Genomic DNA, 18,190 nt, shown 5'->3' with positions numbered 1-18,190 from the left:
GCTTACTTACAGGCTCTAACCAATAGTGCAAAAAAGGTATTAGGTGAACAAAAGGTAGGTAAAGAAATAAAACAACAGTGAAAAGATAGCTATGTACAGTAGCGAGGTTATAAAAGTAGCGAGGCTACATACAGACACCGGTTAGTCAGGCTGATTGAGGTAGTATGTAAATGTAGATATGGTTAAAGTGACTATGCATAAATGATGAACAGAGTAGAGGTCGACCGATTAATCGGAATGGACGATTAATTAGGGCCGATTTCAAGTTTTCATAGCAATCGGATATCGGTATTTTTGGACACCGATTTTGCCTGTTTTTTTTTTCTTCTTTAAAAAAAATCTTAAATCTTAATTTAACTAGGCAAGTCAGTTAAGAACACGTTCTTATTTTCAATGACAGCCTAGAAACGGTGGGTGAACTGCGGCCTAGGAGCGGTGGGTTAACTGCCTCGTTCAGGGGCAGAACGACAGATTTTCACATTGTCAGCTCGGGGGATCCAATCTTGCAACCTTACAGTTAACAAGTCCTTGTGCACTCCACAAGGAGACTGTTACGCGAATGCAGTAAGCCAAGGTAAGTTGCTAGCCAGCATTAAGCTTATCTTATAAAAAACAATCAATCATAATCACTAGATAAAATTAACTACACATGGTTGATGTTATTACTAGATATTATCTAGCGTGTCCTGCGTTGCATATAATCTGACTGAGCATACATACATACATACATACATACATACATACATACATACATACATACATACAAGTATCTAAGTATCTGACTGAGCAGTGGTAGGCAGAAGCAGGCGTGTAAACATGCATTCAAACAGCACTTTCGTGCGTTTTGCCAGCAGCTCTTCGTTGTGCGTCAAGCATTGAGCTGTTTATGACTTCAAGCCTATCATCTCCCGAGATGAGGCTGGTGTAACCGAAGTGAAAAGGCTAGCTAGTTAGCGCGCGCAAATAGCGTTTCAAACGCCACTTGCTCTGCATGGGTAACGCTGCTTCGAGGGTGGCTGTTGTCGTTGTCTTCCTGGTTCGAGCCCAGGGAGGAGAGGGACGGAAGATATACTGTTACACTGGCTATACTAAAGTGCCTATAAGAACATCCAATAGTCAAAGTTTAATGGAATACAAATGGTATAGAGGGAAATAGTCCTATAATTCCTATAATAACTACAACCTAAAACTTCTTACCTGGGAATATTGAAGACTCGTGTTAAAAGGAACCATCAGCTTTCATATGTTCTCATGCTCTGAGCAAGGAACTGAAATGTTAGCTTTCTTACATGGCACATATTGCACTTTTACTTCTCCAACACTTTGTTTTTGCATTATTTAAACCAAATTGAACATGTTTCATTATTTATTTGAGGCTAAATTGATTTTAATGATGTATTATATTAAGTTAAAATAAGTGTTCATTCAGTATTGTTGTAATTGTCATTATTACAAATAAATAAATAAAATTGGCCGATTAATCGGTATCAGCTTTTTTGGTCCTCCAATAATCGGTATTGAAAAATCAGAATGGGTCGACCTCTAGAACAGAGAGTAGCAGTAGCGTAAAAGAGGGGTTGGCGGGTGGTGGGTGGGACACGATGCAGATAGCCCGGTTAGCCAACATGCGGGAGCACTGGTTGGTCGGCCCAATTGAGGTAGTATGTACATGAATGTATAGTTAAAGTTACTATGCATATATGATAAACAAAGAGTAGCAGCTATTCATAAAATATGAATATCTTCTGCTGGTTCTAATGCTAATTTGATAACTAAGCTCTCTAGGAAAAGTAGTTACTTTAGAAATTGTGTCACTTTTCCCTCAAAGACTGGAACAAAAAATACATGTGCCATCCTTGCATAAAAATATCTCTATAACCTCTGGAATTTTAAAGGTTCACTCATCACAACTAATTCTAATGCGATGTGAAAATGAACTATTAAACATATTAAGCAATTAAACCTAGCCTCAGTAATATGACTGAATCCATTATGATACTCTGAGGCACTGGGGCATATCACTGCATCAAAGGCACATTTACAGGCCGTACGCTCCAGTGCACAAGTCCGAAAAGGTATAGTTACTGAAAATGTTTGTGTGGACTTGTCCAGCTGTGTTTGGCCCTGCACACATCCCGTAAATCTCAAATAACGGACCACTTTTGTGCGCAGACATGCACGGATCAGGACACATCTTGAAATTCCAGTGCATTCCTTTGACGTCAGTTGCAACACATCTCCTTCCACATCCGCCCACGTCTCTCCCATGAATGTCAGTAAATGGCCGTGCACTTGCTAACTTCCGGCGCCGACAGAGATGGCCGCCTCGCTTCGCGTTCCTAGGAAACTATGCAGTATTTAGTTTTTTTACGTGTTATTTCTTACATTGGTACCCCAGGTAATCTTAGGTTTCATTACATACAGTCGGGAGGAACTACTGAATATAAGAGCAACATCAACTCACCATCATTACGACCAGGAATATGACTTTCCCGAAGCGGATCCCGTGTTATGCCTTCCACCCAGGACAATGGATCGGATCCCAGCCAGCGACCCAAAACAACTACGCTGTAAAAGGGGCAAACAAAGCGGTCTTCTGGTCAGGCTCCGGAGACCGGCACATCACACACCACTCCCTAGCATACTACTCGCCAATGTCCAGTCTCTTGACAACAAGGTTGATGAAATCCGAGCAAGGGTAGCATTCCAGAGAGACAGAGACTGCAACGTTCTTTGCTTCACGGAAACATGGCTCACTTGAGAGACTCTATCGGAGTCGGTGCAGCCAGCTGGTTTCTTCACGCATCGCGCCGACAGAAAAAGCATATTTCTGGTAAGAAGAGGGGCGGGGGGGGGGGGGGGGGGGGGGGGTATGCCTTATGATTAACGAGACGTGGTGTGATCATAACAACATACAGGAACTCAAGTCCTTCTGTTCACCTGAATTCTTCACAATCAAATGTTGACCCCATTATCTACCAAGGGAATTCTCTTCGATTATAATCACAGCCGTATATGTTTACTCTATGTAAACTGGAAACCACATATCCTGAGGCTGCATTCAGTGTAGCTGGGGATTTTAACAAGGCTAATCTGAAAACAAGACTCCCTAAATTGTATCAGCATATCGATTGAGCAACCAGGGCTGGTAAAACCCTGGATGATTGTTATTCTAACTTCTGCAACGCATCTAAGGCCCTCCCCCGCCCTCCTTCCGGAAAAGCTGACCACGACTCCATTTTGTTGCTTCCAGCCTACAGACAGAGACTAAAACAAGAAGCTCCCGCGCTCAGGTCTGTTCAACGCTGGTCCGACCAATTTGATTCGACGCTTCAAGACTGATTCGATCACGTGGATTGGGATATGTTCCGCATTGCGTCCAACAACAACATTGACGAATATGCTGATTCGGTGAGCGAGTTCATTAGAAAGTGCATCGGCGATGTTATACCCACAGCAACAATTAAAACATTCCCAAACCAGAAACCGTGGATTGATGGCAGCATTCTGGCGAAACTGAAAGCGCGAACCACTGCTTTTAACCAGGGCAAGGTGACCGGAAACATGACCGAATACAAACAGTGTAGCTATTCCCTCTGCAAGGCAATCAAACAAGCTAAGCATCAGTATAGAGACAAAGTAGAGTCGCAATTCAACGGCTCAGACACAAGAGGTATGTGGCAGGGTCTACAGTCAATCACGGATTACAAAGCGAAAACTAGCCCCGTCGCGGACCAGAATGTCTTGCTCCCAGACAGACTAACTAACTTTTTTGCTCGCTTTGAGGACAATAGGGTGCCACTTACATGGCCCGCTACCAAAACCTGCGGACTCTCCTTCACTGCAGCCGACGTGAGTAAAACATTTAAACGTGTTAACCTTCGCAAGGCTGCAGGCCCAGACGGCATCTCCAGCCGCGTCCTTAGAGCATGCGCAGACCAGCTGGCTGGTGTGTTTATGGACATATTCAATCAATCCTTATCCCAGTCTGCTGTTCCCACATGCTTCAAGAGGGCCACCATTGTCCCTGTTCCCAAGAAAGATAAGGTAACTGAGCTAAACCACTACTGCCCCGTAGCACTCACTTCCATCATCATGAAGTGCTTTGAGAGACTAGTCAAGGACCATATCACCTCCACCCTACCTGACACCCTAGACCCATTCCAATTTGCTTACCGCCCCAATAGGTCCACAGACGACGCAATCGCAACCACACTGCACACTGCCCTAACCCATCTGGACAAGAGGAATACCTATGTGAGAATGCTGTTCATCAACTACAGCTCAGCATTTAACACCATAGTACCCTCCAAACTCGTCATCAAGCTCGAGACCCTGGGTTTCGACCCCGCCCTGTGCAACTGGGTACTGGACTTCCTGACGGGCCGCCCCCAGGTGGTGAGGGTAGATAACAACATCTGCACCCCGCTGATCCTCAACACTGGTGCGTTCTGAGCCCTCTCCTGTACTCCCTGTTCACCCACTGTAGCTACAGGCATGAGGACTAAAGTAGGAAACAGAATGTTTGCCAAAGTGTGTACCAAGCTCATGGTTACTGTCATTTTCAGTAAAACAGTCAATAGTCAAAACAGTGAATAACCAAGCTCATGGTTACTGTTATTTTCAATAAAACAGTCAACCGCAGAGACAATTACTGTTCCAACAAAGTACAGCAATCAGTGATTAACGGAACTACGAGGGCTATAGCAGCCACTCTAGACCAGGTGGGTGGAATTCAATGTCTGTTTTCATTCTACTTTTCTAGACTCAAATATATAACTTGAAACATGTAATAGGGCCATATATGCACTTTGTTTTCCAAGGACCAGGAGTAATAAACCTAGTGTTACACAGAAACCACTTCTCCAAAAATACTTCTTTGTGTGTGTCACGACTTCCACCGAAGGTCATTCCTCTCCCTGTTCAGGAGGCGCTCGGGCGTCGCAGGCCTACTAGCCATCACCGATCCATGTTTCCTTTTGTTTGTTTTGTTTTTGGTTCTTCCACACCTGGTTTCAATTGCCTTAATTTCTGTGTGTCTATATTTACCCTGTTGCCTGCCTAGGTTTGTGCAGGATTGTTTTATTTTGTGATGTAGCTCGGTGAGGTTGTGCCCAATTTTTGTGTTTCACGCATTTAATAAGAGTGTGTTAATTAGGAGATTTTCCCATGATGTCAAGCAGAGGCACTGAGTTTGAAGGTAGACCTTGAAATACATCCACAGGTACACCTCCAATTTTATGGAACTTTCTAAGCTGTTTAAAGGCACAGTCAACTTAGTATATGTAAACTTCTGACCCAATGGAATTGTGATACAGTGAATTATAAGTGAAATAATCTTCCTGTAAACAATTGTTGGAAAAATGACTTGTGTCATGCACAAAGTAGATGTCCTAACCAACTCGCCAAAACTATAGTTTGTTAACAAGAAATTTGTGGAGTGGTTGAAAAACGAGTTTTAATGACTCCATCCTATGTGTGTATGTGTATGTGCATCCTAAGTGTATGTAAACTTCAACTGTACATATCATTAGTGTTGATCATATGTACAAACGTTCCAACAGAAATAAAAATCATCTGAGACAGCATCTTGTTCTCACTGATTTATAGACAAAGTTAGCTAGCTTGGCTACACTCATATGAATGAGAAAATCTCACTTGTTTTTCACTTGGTCAAAACACTTAAATTATACATCAAAATAACCAGAAAAACTCATCAGTTTAGATAAACATGCTATCTATAGAAACCATGCTTATAATTGTTACAAACCTGAAAACAGGATAAATAAGTAGACACAGAGATATGGCTTCTTTTCACTGGGCTCTTCTCTGAGAGCACCCTCCCTCCCTCACCTCCCTCCAGCACAGCCTGTATGAAAAGCAGAGTTACTGGGTGAAATTGGATCTGTTATATTCCTGTGAAATTTGAGGTGCATGGTGTTGGGTGGGAATTTCCCAATGCTAGTGTGCAGACTCCTGTAGAGATCCACACATCCCAGAACACTTGCGTGATACAGGAATTTCTGGGATACATGAGGTAGAAAGGCTGTGGCATTTGAGAATTTACGTGATGTGCACCATCAGGAAATTTCCTGAACTGTACTAATGCATAATTGGGATTTTACTATCCCAGAAATTCCTGTATCACGCAAGTGTTCTGGGATGTGTGGATCTCTACAGGAGTCTGCACACTAGCATTGGGAAATTCCCACCCAACACCATGCACCTCAAATTTCACAGGAATATAACAGATCCAATTTCACCCAGTAACTCTGCTTTTCATACAGGCTGTGCTGGAGGGAGGTGAGGGAGGGAGGGTGCTCTCAGAGAAGAGGGGTGGCTCAACTTGAGTGACACAACAACCATTAACAGGTGTCATCACATCACTTAGTTCCACAGATTATGGGACTGGCCCTAACTGCAGAACCACAATCATAGTGTCCCCCCACTCAGGTGCAGCTTGTTCTATCCAGTTTATTTGCACACCTTAAAGTCTTTGCATATACACACAGATTGTACATGCATGTTAAAATGAGGCAATAGCAGTGCCACACCTTCCTTGGATTATCCGCTTGTGAGGTACGGTACTACATGAAGACTTTCCAGGATGTGGTCGGACAAACAGAGCAACAGGCGTCCTCTGGGTATCTGTAATGAGAGAGAGCAAAGGTGCCATAATTACATTTTTAATCACATATCTTTAATTAGTTTCAGTGGGACAGTGGATCTGGTTTCAGAGAAACGCATTCATCCACCAATGTCAAATGCAGATATTATCCCGTGCTTTGATTGTCGTCATTTAGATACAACATAAAAATAACACTAACAATAAGAGAAAAATACATTCTGCATTTAATTATGTAATTTAACAGTATCCACCTATGTTTTAAAGAACAGAATATTGATATTTTGCAACTGAGACAACGATGTTGACCTGATAGCAATATGAATGTTTTTTTTATTGAATGTGAATTGGTGTTGCTTCCCAAGGGCATGTTCATATAGCAAAGAACGAAAATATGGCCTGTCACTTTAAGATGGTTAAATCTGCCTGTCATGTCCTACACTCCCGCCTACATGGTATAAAGCAGCCTATCAGCTCACAGCGCACGTGACGAGCGTTCTATGCGATGACCTCATCCCTGGAGTGGGATGACGTCAAATTCAAGATGGATGGAATCACGACTACCACACACTCAACATAATTCTGATATAAAGTCTTTAGTGTGCTGCGTGGAAACAGAACGAATACATAGGGGTAAGTTTAGAAAGCCATGAAACTACTTTGGTTGAGATTGTCTTGCGCTAGTGCACCACATTGGACTCTTGTTTGGAGAAAAGCTTTTTTTCCTGACGTAACTCTGAGGTGGTTTCTTCGTCTTTTCTAAACCCCACGAGTAACTGCTCTGTGTCTGCTCCTGTAGATGCTGCGTCTGCGCTTTAACTAACCAGGGAGAAAATACAGTAGTGGGTGTGTGCGCACACAGTGACCACACACTCGTTTCTCGAGCACTGTGGTTTTATTCTGTTTCTTTACGTTTCCCTTTCGGAAACATTAACACAAAGTGATTACGTGATTTCACCACCAGCAACGGTAACAAACAGACCATATACCGCGTCATTGTTTTAGATGTAATTAACCTATTTAGTCCATCACGGAGAGGATACTTGGCAGAGTTCTTAAACCAGTTTCGGCTGAATATTTGTGTCATCAGGAATTTTAGCCACGTCTCGCTTATTATCTAATGCTTGCTCCCCCTGGCTTTTCCTCAGACACATTCTATGGGCGCAGCGTTCTAAACTTTTCTGGCATGGAATGTACCAAACATGTTTGTGTAATCATATGGAATTGATAGCTGTGTGCAATGGAATGAACGCTGGCTGCGTTTCTTCTAAATATGCCCCCCGCCATGTCTTCTGATTAAAGACATGATGTAATCTAAATAGAACCTATAAATGCGCATGCGTCATGTTATTTGCGCTCATAGCACAGAAAGATACACTAACCTACCAGTTGCTGATCTAAAAAAGATTGGATAGTCTAATTCAGTACTCTTCATGATTTACAGAATACGTGTTTTGGTATTCTAAAATTGAAAACGAAGGATTTACAAACTAGGCAAATTTTCACTAATAAATTGTTGGCACAGACTGCATAGCAAAATACCTCTTACCGAAAAAAAAAAAAATCAGGCTTCTGGCAAACAGTTGTGTCAAGTCTTTGGCCAATTTGTCGCAAATTTGCAGCAATCTCATATTTTCACATGCATATGGGTTTTGTGGCAGACTGTTGCGGTAAATTTGCGGCAATTTGTGAACTTCTGGCGATCAATTCTGTGAAACTTGTGATGAACTTTCTGATTGCTGCAAACTCAGTATGAATATGCAAATTAGATAATTTCCCAAATAAATTGTTTATTTAATATTTTATGTAGCTACAACACATACATGGAGAGAAATGTGAACACTATGGGTGAGGATGTTGACCTTGGAGGATGTTTAAAGGGGCAACTACAGAATTATTTACATGAGCCAAGTGATAACTGAGCAATAGATTTCAACCAATGGAAGTTTCAAAAATCATTAACAAAATCTAAATAATTAAAACCAAACTAAATCATACCCTGTTCAGGACTATTGCCTTTTTGAGTGAACTTTGGAGATGGCGGCTTTGTGGAAGTCCTTCGTCCAAAGCTTGAATGCATGTACTGAACCAATCAGAAAACACCAAACAAACAATCATTCATCATTAAGGTTGTTGGAATTTTCAGAGGGTTTTGTGATGAATCTGATTCAATGAACGCACATTTAGCTATATTCTGCGACAACACTCAAATTTAAACATCAAATTTATAATTTGTAATGCTTGTTACCTAATCGTTTTCACAGTTTTCACTCTGCCAAAACACCCTTAGTTTGTCTAAATAACATTAGCCGTTTTCCACTCACTAAGTCGCACTAGAGGACTTGTTAGTTGCCACGTCTTGACACTTGCTCACATTATGCTGGACTTATCCCACTGGCTGGGTCAAATATCTATAATGTATTTTTTAGTGTTGCATTGCGCAGGGGCTTTGCTGACATGCATCTAAAAAATTGGTTGAGTTTACCCCACCAAGATTTACATGCTAAAATCAGCACTGCCATAACCCAACCTTAATAACCCAGTACCAACGACCCAACCTTGCTGTTTTTACAGAAAACAACCCAACTATTGACCCAATGCCTGCAACCCAGCAATTGGGTTATCCAAACAACCCAGCATTTTGTAAAGTGTAACTAACATCTCAAAGTCATGCATGCAAGAAGTCTTAGCCTGTCTGGTGCACAAATATTTCTCTGTCCTCAGTTTGATTGAAGGCCTCAATCTGTATTTTTGCCTTGTAACTTATTGTTTCTAGAACAAGAGAAGGAACGGCATGATCAAGATGAGTTAGCTTCAGCTAGTTTGAAGCAATGAAACATCTGATTGTTACAAAGAATGAATGTATGGGCTACATTTGAGAATACATGCATTTGCTTACCTTATCAATCTTAAAGACAATACTAATTTATCACTCAAAAAAAGTGTTATGAGTGATTGCATCGCAAACATATTTCCAGGGTGTTGATGCATCCTCCTCTCTGCCTCTTCAACACCACTGGTCAGGGAAGGGTATCCATCTGCAAAAGTAAATGTTGCATTATTGTCAAATCGACTCGTATTGTTGCCACCTTAGCAGTTGTGCTAACTAACATGCTACTGAACTGTGACACTAGCATATTGGCATGCATATTGGTATTAAGACACGCAAAAATATAAATGTTTAGGCAAATCATTAGTTAGATAGTTTAGCTACCTATCACATTAATTGTGCAAAAATAGGAAAGCTAACGTTAGCTAGCTCAGCACTAGCCAGTCAGTGGCACTGAGATTGAAACTCGTATCAACAAAATGTGTTTCACTCTATCCCATAAAACATGACATTGCTAAGTAGGTGTCATTTTACCAAATAAAATGTTGACGTTTATTTACTAGGAAGTTTAATTAATAAGTTAGACACTCACAGGACAACTTTGGTAGCTAGCTAAGATAGCTTGGTTTCCATTTTTCAACAGATGTTTCTAATCCCGTTGATTACTGGTCTTGGAACTTTTTTTGCAACAAGTTATGCCACAGATTCAAATTGAATCTTGAGAGAATTGTCTACCAGAAATTTTTTTTGGGCGAACTCTTTACCACTTGTGGCAATAAATATTAATGCTGCCAAAGTTTTGCCACAGATTCACCATTAGGTGCAAACATTTGCAAACCACTGGCAACATTTTGTGGCACAACATTTAGTTTTCAGAAAATTTGCCACGCACGTGTGCAAGTTTCTGAAACATTGTCACACCTGTATGTCATAAGAAATGGGCATAATGTTATTAGATTCTTATACTTTTTGCAACTTTTCTACTGTTATTTACTTCTTTAGGTAGATTTATTTGACACATGGTGTGTTTGATTTTATGTATTTCCTAAATGTTTAGGTAACTCCTTCCTTAATTTTTTTTCCTGAAAAATGTTAGTCAAACTAAGGGTCTTTAAAATTAAAATCCTCATTTTTTTCTTGCCTTTCAGTCAGAATGGAGAGTCTGGTGCACTATAGTAATCCCTCCCATGGCCTCTCGGTCCTGGGGATGCTTAATGAGCAGCGCCTGAAGGGGCAGCTCTGTGACACAGTCTTGGTTGTCGGGGATCAGAGGTACCAAGCCCACAGGAGTGTGCTTGCTGCCAGCAGTGAGTATTTCCAATCCCTGTTCACACGGAGGCTGTCTGACACCCACAAAGTGATACAGTTGGACTTCTGTGAGCCTGAGGCCTTTGAGGTAGTGCTGAATTACATATACTCATCCTCCCTCTTCGTGGACAGAGGCAGCCTGGCAGCCATCCAGGAGATGGGATACAGTCTAGGAATCCCCTTTCTAACCAACATCATGTCAACAAGGCCGCATGTGTCCTACTGCGTCTCCAGAAAAAGGTTGTCCTTCTCAGAGGAAGATGACAACGACAGCCAGCCGAGGAGTGTCATTATGCGCCAGAACCGAGGTGGTGATTCTCCCGGCCCCAGTCGCTACAGTTCAAATTATCAAGGAGAGCCCTCAGGACAGAGGAATCCAAATGAATTAGCCAGGAACACTGCATCCAATCCCAGAAAATCAGCTGAAGCAACTAGTGAGGGTTCTGATAGCAAGTCCATCAGTTCATATGCCTCCATCTTAAAGGGGAAGACATCATCACGCACAGGGTCATCAGTAAGGCCCCAGCTCACCTCCTCAGTCTCCTTCAGTGAATCTCCAACAGTCATGTTACAGACTGAGTCTGATCTAAGCACTAAAGAAGAGGAGGAGGAGCAGAGGCTCTACAGACCCAAATCAACATTTCAGGGCTCGGCAGGGGAGCCTAGCCAGACCATTGACAGGAGTGGCCCACTCATAAAAAGCCTGCTGCGCAGGTCATTATCCATGGACAGTCCCGTCCCAGTCTTCTCCCCAACACTGGAGCTCAATAAGCTGCAAGGTCGAGAACAGTCTGTTGTTAAGATGGTGGCAAAGACAGAGGAAGGGACTCAGATTGAGCACAAACACAGTGTGAAAGTGGTTCCGCCACTTCTTCTCAGGTCAAGGCACCACAGTAGGTATGATGATGAAGAAGAAACTCAGGGAGAGGTGTTCCATGTGAAGACAGAACCTAGCAGCCCATTGTCTGACCCCTCAGAGATCATTAGAATCACAGTAGGGGATTCTCTACCAGTAAACCTAAAAGACATTGAAATGAATTTTGACCAAGGCTCTACTAAACCATGTTATAATCTCCCTGGAAAGAGAAAGGTGAGAAGAGACAACAGAAGGTACCCATTCAAAAAGTCCAAAGGTGTGAACAAACATGATTTACCACGTGAAGATGAAAATAACATGTCAGAATCTGTACCTCACAACTCCAACATGGACGACAATGATGGAGACTGGACTGATGAGCCCAGGCAGAGCAAGATGTTTAAATGCTGGAACTGTTTAAAAGTGTTCAGATCCAAAGCTGGACTGCACCGCCATGTTAACATGTATCACAACCCAGATAAGCCATATGCTTGTGACATCTGCCACAAACGCTTCCACACCAACTTCAAAGTCTGGACCCACTGCCAAACCCAGCACGGAGTGGTACAAAACCCTGCTTCATCCTCCAGCTCATTCCAGCTGGATGAAAAGTTTCAGAGGAAGCTGATTGATATTGTGCGAGAGAGAGAAATAAAGAAAGCCTTGCTCATGAAGCTGAGGAGGAATAAGCAGGGTTCGCAGTCTCAGGTGTTTGCCAAAAAAGGTGGCCTTAGGTCCAGGTCAAATTTGATATGCCCTTACTGTGGGAAAACATTTTTGTTTCTGTCTCAGTTCAAGCAGCATTTGAAGACACACCCTGCAGAGAGAGCCAACCAAGAGACTGAGAGAGAGAGCGGTCTCTGCCAAAAGGACCAGGACCAGCCCGGTCAGAGAGAGAACACAGACACAGAGGTTTACTCCTGCAGGCTCTGCAATGAGAAGCTGTCCTCTCACTTTGAGCAGGGAGACCATGAGAGGGGCTGTCGACATGCAACCGTGTGCCCTTACTGTGGCCTCCGATTCTCCAGCCCAGCGGTTAAAAAAGAGCACGAAGCACACTGCAAGTACAAGAAACTGACCTGCCTGGAGTGCATGCGGACCTTCAAGTCCTCCTTTAGCATATGGAGACACCAGGTGGAGGTTCACAACCACAACATTATGACTGTTAAGGAACAGCTGAGCCATCAGGAGGAGATCAATGGGGAAGTATCTGACCACCTCGGAAGGCCGCTCCATACACAGGAGTCTGTGGGAGCGGGGAGCTTCAGAGAGGACATCATCTACAGTGACTCTTCAGGTCCGCCTATGTTCGACTCAGAGGATTCTTCATCATTCGTGCCAGAGGACTTGAGTGTTAGCCAGCATAAGAACGACCATCATGGCGAGCTGACAGTGAAGGAGGAGCCCATTGAGGAGGCTGTGAGCGAGAGGGAGGACATGACATCTGGGGCCTCCATTGAGCCCGAGGAGCCAGGTGTTTGGCCATGTGAAAAATGTGGCAAGCTCTTCGGTGGCCACAAAGATCTGGAGCGCCACCAGGAGCTGCTGTGCCACATCAAACCCTTCATCTGTCACATCTGCAATAAGGCTTTCAGGACCAACTTTCGTCTTTGGAGCCACTTCCAGTCCCACATGTCCACCTCCGATGAACCTGGAGTGAGAGAGGTCGATGATAGGCGCCCTTCGTCTCCCTCCCCCTCACCACCACTTGCGGTCACACAAGCAACTGGACGTCCTGCCCCACAAGTTTCTCCACCTAAACCAATGGAGGCAGAGCCAGTGGTAGCTAAATCTGTGGTAACAAAATCTGTGGTAACTAAGGAGGAGGAGAAGCCTGTAAGCTCGTCGTCAATGCCCAGGACCAAGAGGCCGGAGATGGACAGATCATACAGTAGCCCCCTACCCAAGACGGATAGTGTGGATAATCCTCTCACCCCTCAGGAATCAGAAACCTTTTTTTACCATGCTCCCACTCTCTCTGCCCTCACGTTTAAGAGGCAGTACATGTGTAAGCTCTGCCACAGGACATTCAAAACTGCCTTTAGTCTTTGGAGCCATGAGCAGAGCCATAGCCACATTTGAATGTGTCTCACTCGGACATCTGTGCTGTTTTGAGCCTCTGAGATGATACTTTATGCTCACAGCATCGTAAAATATCAAATACAACTCTGTCTACGCAAGAAAGATTTTGAATGTATCTATTGCTGTTGGTAGTTTGCTTTCCTTCATGTTATATTTTCCAGTGGCCATGTGTGTTGGTGTGAAAGTGAATGTGTGCAATGAATTGCTATTTGCCTCGTCATCAGCTCCTTACAAATGTTACTTGGCTTTTGACATCGTTAGTACTGCGTAAATATATTTCAGATAACCACCTTTGACTCATCCTTACCTATTAAAACTCTTTTGATTTAGGAATTGCTGTACTATACAATTAAAGATCAGTTAAGTGCTTTCGCTTAAATTGTGAATTTGTGTTGATTGATGCGTGATATATGAATATGATATTAGTGGCCTCAGGCATCATGTTTATTGATATGCACTTTGCAATTCTGTTCACTATTAACGTTGCACATATTGGTCAAATTACATTGATTAATTATTGTTATATGAATCTTTATTTTAGATCCTCTGCATCCCATTAACATTTCAGCTATAATCTGTTTTGTACCATAAAATTATGGTTTTCATATTGACTATTCATATGAATTCTTCTTTATTCAGATTTTGTCATTGCCTTGGTGATATTTTGTGTAGATTATACAAGTAAACAAAACCAAAGAGGAGATAGATTAGCAAGGGGATAAGAACTGGAAAAACGTGCAGTATTTTAACTGACACTTTTTGTAGATTCTGAGAAAATAAATAATCTTTATTTCTATTTTAATTTTAGATATCACACAATAAATTACAGATCATCATGAATGGATTATTGTATAAAAAACAAGGAAAATATGTACTTTATTGGGAAAGGAGTTTTGTTTACCTTCTGGGCGTGGTGTATGATAGATTTTGTTGTCGTTTTTTTCATGATTAATTTGGTACAAAAATACAAAAGAAACTTGTATAGTAATACATACAGAAGAATGAATTTGAATGACCAAAGACATGGGTATTGTATCACTGCTCTGTGACAGCTCAATACCAGTATGATGAAGTGTGAAATAGTTTGTATGATAATTACATAAGTAATCGTGTGAATTGATAGCATGGTCTTAGCATATGCATCCTGAGACAATTGACAAATGTTCTGTTAAAACTAAGCACAATAAATCGTTGCAGATTAACTACTTTTTTTTACATGGATATTTTGAATGATTTACAACCAAGAGCCAATAAAGGTTTAAAAAATGTAAGAACGTGAAAGCAAGACTTGCCCTAGGGGAAAAGTGGGATTTGGAAAATAGTTCCTTTATAACAGTCCAATGTTTTTGGGTTGCTGTGATCGTGATGGCTTGTTAATTACAGTACATCTGGAAAAGAGGATTTAATTATTGATGATAAATGTTTTTATCAGTTGTACACTGATACTGTAATAACCACAGATATTGATATTCAGATTTGAAAGATGTAACTTTTTGATGTTTAACTTCTGTGGTTAGGTTAAAACAATCTATTTATATTTGTGCTCTGAATTTTTCTGGAAGATCTTAAAGAAATTGAGTTCAAAGAAATTGAATATAATTTTGTGTATATGGCAGTGTTTGTATAACCTTTAATTTTGTTTCTATAATTAGTTTGTTTATAAAAATACATATCTTTAGTATTATTCTGCTATTTCTGCAATAATGCATATTTGTATGGGTTGCATTATTGTTGCTTTACATAAAAGGCAGCCATTTTGTGTTTTTTCTACAGTTTTTGTGCTTGAATTCTTTCTGTAATAAAGAGTGATATTGCGGTAGCTGCCTTGGTATTGAGTGTGTATACTGTTTGGATTGCGTTAATAAGAAACTAACACCCTTGAATCATGTGAAGGTTTTCAGGAGAAGTTGGTATGTGTTTAAAATCACCTGCTGGGTGTCAATAAAGTGTGGCGATTCAACGTGTAGTCAGGAAATTTACATCAAATGATTAACGAGGTTCTGTGGTCAGAGGCAATAGGATGGCAACCCACCACGAACGACCGATGTTCGTGTTGGTCTGTCTTGTCCTTAACATCAGCAAGCACAGTAGCAGGTGGTTTTCTAAAATAACAATTAAGAATGTGAAATTAATTCAGGTGATACATTTTATTTTCAAAAGTGAAACATCTTTCTTCACATCATTTTCTTAGGAGCAAATGTCAAACATAAATCAGAAAATTACTTTACAATTACTTGAAAAGATAATTAAAACTTCCATGAAGCAGTTATTAAATGAAAACCTGTTTCAGACAGACATGTTACTTGTAGCACTTTGTTCATACAAAAAACCTAAAAGCAAAAATGGTACTTGACAATGTTATACTCTGTACTATCAGATGTGAAAGGTCATGTTTCAGTGTTGACAAAGGCATTTAGAGAAAGGGTAGGCATTGATAACCAGGATTGTAAAATGACTGCTTACAAATGTGCACACACTGCTTACCTCATTTGCACACACTGTATATATACTTTTTCTATTGTGTTATTGACTGTGTTTGTTTATTCCATGTGTAACTCTGTGTTGTTTCTGTCGCACTGCTTTGCTTTATCTTGGCCAGGTCACAGTTGTAAATGAGAATTTGTTCTCAACTAGCCTACCTGGTTAAATAAAGGTCAAATAAAAAAATAATAAAAAATAAACTGATTTTACTTTCTGATTAGACATTGGGTGGTTGTACTTCTAGCGTACTAACTAATAGTTAAGACCCACGGGCCTGCAAATGCCCATGTCAATGAAGCAATTACATCCCATAGTCAATAAAGCCCACAATTTAGCCTGGTCCCAGATCTGTTTGTGTTTTCTTGCCAACTTCTATGGTCATCCTATGGTCACAACCATAAGAGTTGACACGGCAGCCCAAACGATTTGGAACCAGGCTACCCACAGCCATGTTTTAAGATGCACATCATTTTGAGGTGACTTCACAGTGCTAAGGTGTCTTTTATTAGCCTTCTCATGGTGGTGCTCACTGAGGTGCCCAGCGTATCAGTGATCTGAAAAGTGATTTTGTACAGGTAAGGCTGGACATCTTTGAGGCTGGTGTCAAACACATTGTCAGCTTCCGACTGGGTGGGCATCTTGGGTAGGTACTCATGCCGGTTGATCACCTCCACGATGTTGATCACCTTCTCACCCAGCTTCTCACCCACTTTCTCCCGGCAGATCTGTCTCTCCTGCTCGTTGGCCAGGTTGACGACATTGACCTTGATGCTCCAGACCTCCCAGGGAATACACTCATCAGAGAAAGGCCAGCGGGACTTTTTTTTCTGGTAGAACTCCAGTGAGATTTGTCCCATTCCATCTGTCCCATTGCCCATGGCATCCTGTAAAGCATAATATAGATTCCAGAGGTCAATGAATGCCAATAAATTACAAGTATAGTTATACATAACATAACTCATATAATATCTAGCTATACGTTTTAGTGGATAATATCTATACATTTCAACAAACAATCCGTCATCATATAGGCCTACCTTGAATTCTCCTACTGCTTTCCTGATGGCCCTGTCAAGCTCATCGGAAGAAACACGAACAAAACTGAAATCAATAAAATCGCAGTCAATGTCCTGTGTGCCAACAGTACCAATGGAGTAGGTGCCCTCTTTCTTGTAGTGAAATTTCCCAGTGCTGCGATGCAGTAAGATAGTGTGCAACAGAGCCAACATGGCCTCGTCCACCTGTCTTCCCTCCACCGACACTTCTAGAGCCTCCGAACGGCAGTTCATGGTGATCTGCTTCCCCACAGAGGCAGATGGAATATATGGGGGAATTCGCTATTCCAGCACACCCTTCAACTGTTCACGTTCCATAAAACTGGGCTAAACATCAACACAAGCTAGCTAGCTAACGTTAGTGCTAGTTATTGTAAGTAGCTAACTAGCTACTAACGCAGCAAACGTTAGTTTCCTGTGGCAAGCTCGATGGTGATCAAGAGAACACGTTACTTTTAGACTGACTTGTTGAATATTGCAACATGTGTAGAAAATGTGTTGTTGCTAGCTATGTTCTTTATAAGTATTTATTAATAACAACATGCTGACACACAAACTGCAATTTCGTTGTCCTACTAAAAAGGGGAGGAACTACTTCTGTAAACACCTTGGGAAAACTGTGGACCAATCCGAACCGTGTATCCCTTCTTATACCCCAGCAATGTAACAACACGTGTATAAGATACAAGTAGCTATAAGTCAGAAACTATCAATAAAAGCTATGTAATTGCAGTTATTTCTACACAAAAACGCTGATTTTTCTTAGAAATTAAAATGTATTTGAAGATAGAATTGAAAGTTTGGGAAAACCCACTAGAGTATAGATGAAAGCAATGCACACATGGACACTTTAAGGTATCGCTATGCACTCTGGGAATAGCAGTTCATGCCACATCACATGACATTTGCAATTTTTCTACACAAAAACGCTGATTTTTCTTAGAAATTAAAAT

The 18,190-nt window shown here is 41.5% G+C and overlaps 2 protein-coding genes and 1 long non-coding RNA gene across 5 annotated transcripts; 1 reads left to right on the top strand and 2 right to left on the bottom strand.

Moving 5' to 3' along the window:
* Positions 1-6,460: 6,460 nt before the first annotated feature.
* Positions 6,461-10,130, bottom strand: LOC110533659. Of its 2 annotated transcripts, none has more exons than XR_002475008.2 (3): positions 10,048-10,130; positions 9,525-9,663; positions 6,461-6,648 (listed from the first exon to the last, which is right to left on the bottom strand). It is a non-coding gene; the product is annotated as an uncharacterized LOC110533659 (long non-coding RNA). The 2 variants fall into 2 exon arrangements; XR_005053619.1 differs by lacking the exon at positions 10,048-10,130 and adding an exon at positions 9,840-9,979.
* LOC110533656 (zinc finger and BTB domain-containing protein 21) lies at positions 7,108-15,520 on the top strand. Of its 2 annotated transcripts, none has more exons than XM_021618085.2 (2): positions 7,108-7,258; positions 10,604-15,520. In XM_021618085.2, exons 1-2 carry the CDS (start codon positions 7,153-7,155, stop codon positions 13,699-13,701), a joined length of 3,204 nt encoding a protein of 1,067 aa, XP_021473760.2. In that variant the 5' UTR covers positions 7,108-7,152; the 3' UTR covers positions 13,702-15,520. The 2 variants fall into 2 exon arrangements, with proteins under 2 accessions (XP_021473760.2, XP_036845971.1); XM_036990076.1 differs by lacking the exon at positions 7,108-7,258 and adding an exon at positions 10,223-10,512.
* A 313-nt stretch (positions 15,521-15,833) lies between these two features.
* On the bottom strand, positions 15,834-17,839 carry LOC110533658 (autophagy-related protein 101). Its single transcript, XM_021618087.2, has 2 exons — positions 17,220-17,839; positions 15,834-17,066 (listed from the first exon to the last, which is right to left on the bottom strand). The coding sequence occupies exons 1-2, from the start codon at positions 17,469-17,471 to the stop codon at positions 16,665-16,667; spliced, it is 654 nt and encodes a 217-aa protein (XP_021473762.1). The 5' UTR covers positions 17,472-17,839; the 3' UTR covers positions 15,834-16,664.
* Positions 17,840-18,190: the final 351 nt, after the last annotated feature.

Source organism: Oncorhynchus mykiss, chromosome 10 (genome assembly GCF_013265735.2).
Source record: "Oncorhynchus mykiss isolate Arlee chromosome 10, USDA_OmykA_1.1, whole genome shotgun sequence".
NCBI classification, from domain to species: Eukaryota; Metazoa; Chordata; class Actinopteri; order Salmoniformes; family Salmonidae; genus Oncorhynchus; species Oncorhynchus mykiss.
This window is presented reverse-complemented; position numbering and strand designations above follow the sequence as displayed.

What these genes read in the sequence shown, in the direction of transcription:
- LOC110533658 (XM_021618087.2), bottom strand. Translation starts at nt 17,471, where the DNA reads ATGAACTGCCGTTCGGAGGCTCTAGAAGTGTCGGTGGAGGGAAGACAG. An exon ending in AAGCAGTAGGAGAATTCAAG is followed by an intron (nt 17,067 to 17,219) that starts GTAGGCCTATAT and finishes TATGCTTTACAG; the next exon opens with GATGCCATGGGCAATGGGAC.
- LOC110533656 (XM_021618085.2), top strand. Translation starts at nt 7,153, where the DNA reads ATGACGTCAAATTCAAGATGGATGGAATCACGACTACCACACACTCAA. An exon ending in AACAGAACGAATACATAGGG is followed by an intron (nt 7,259 to 10,603) that starts GTAAGTTTAGAA and finishes CTTGCCTTTCAG; the next exon opens with TCAGAATGGAGAGTCTGGTG.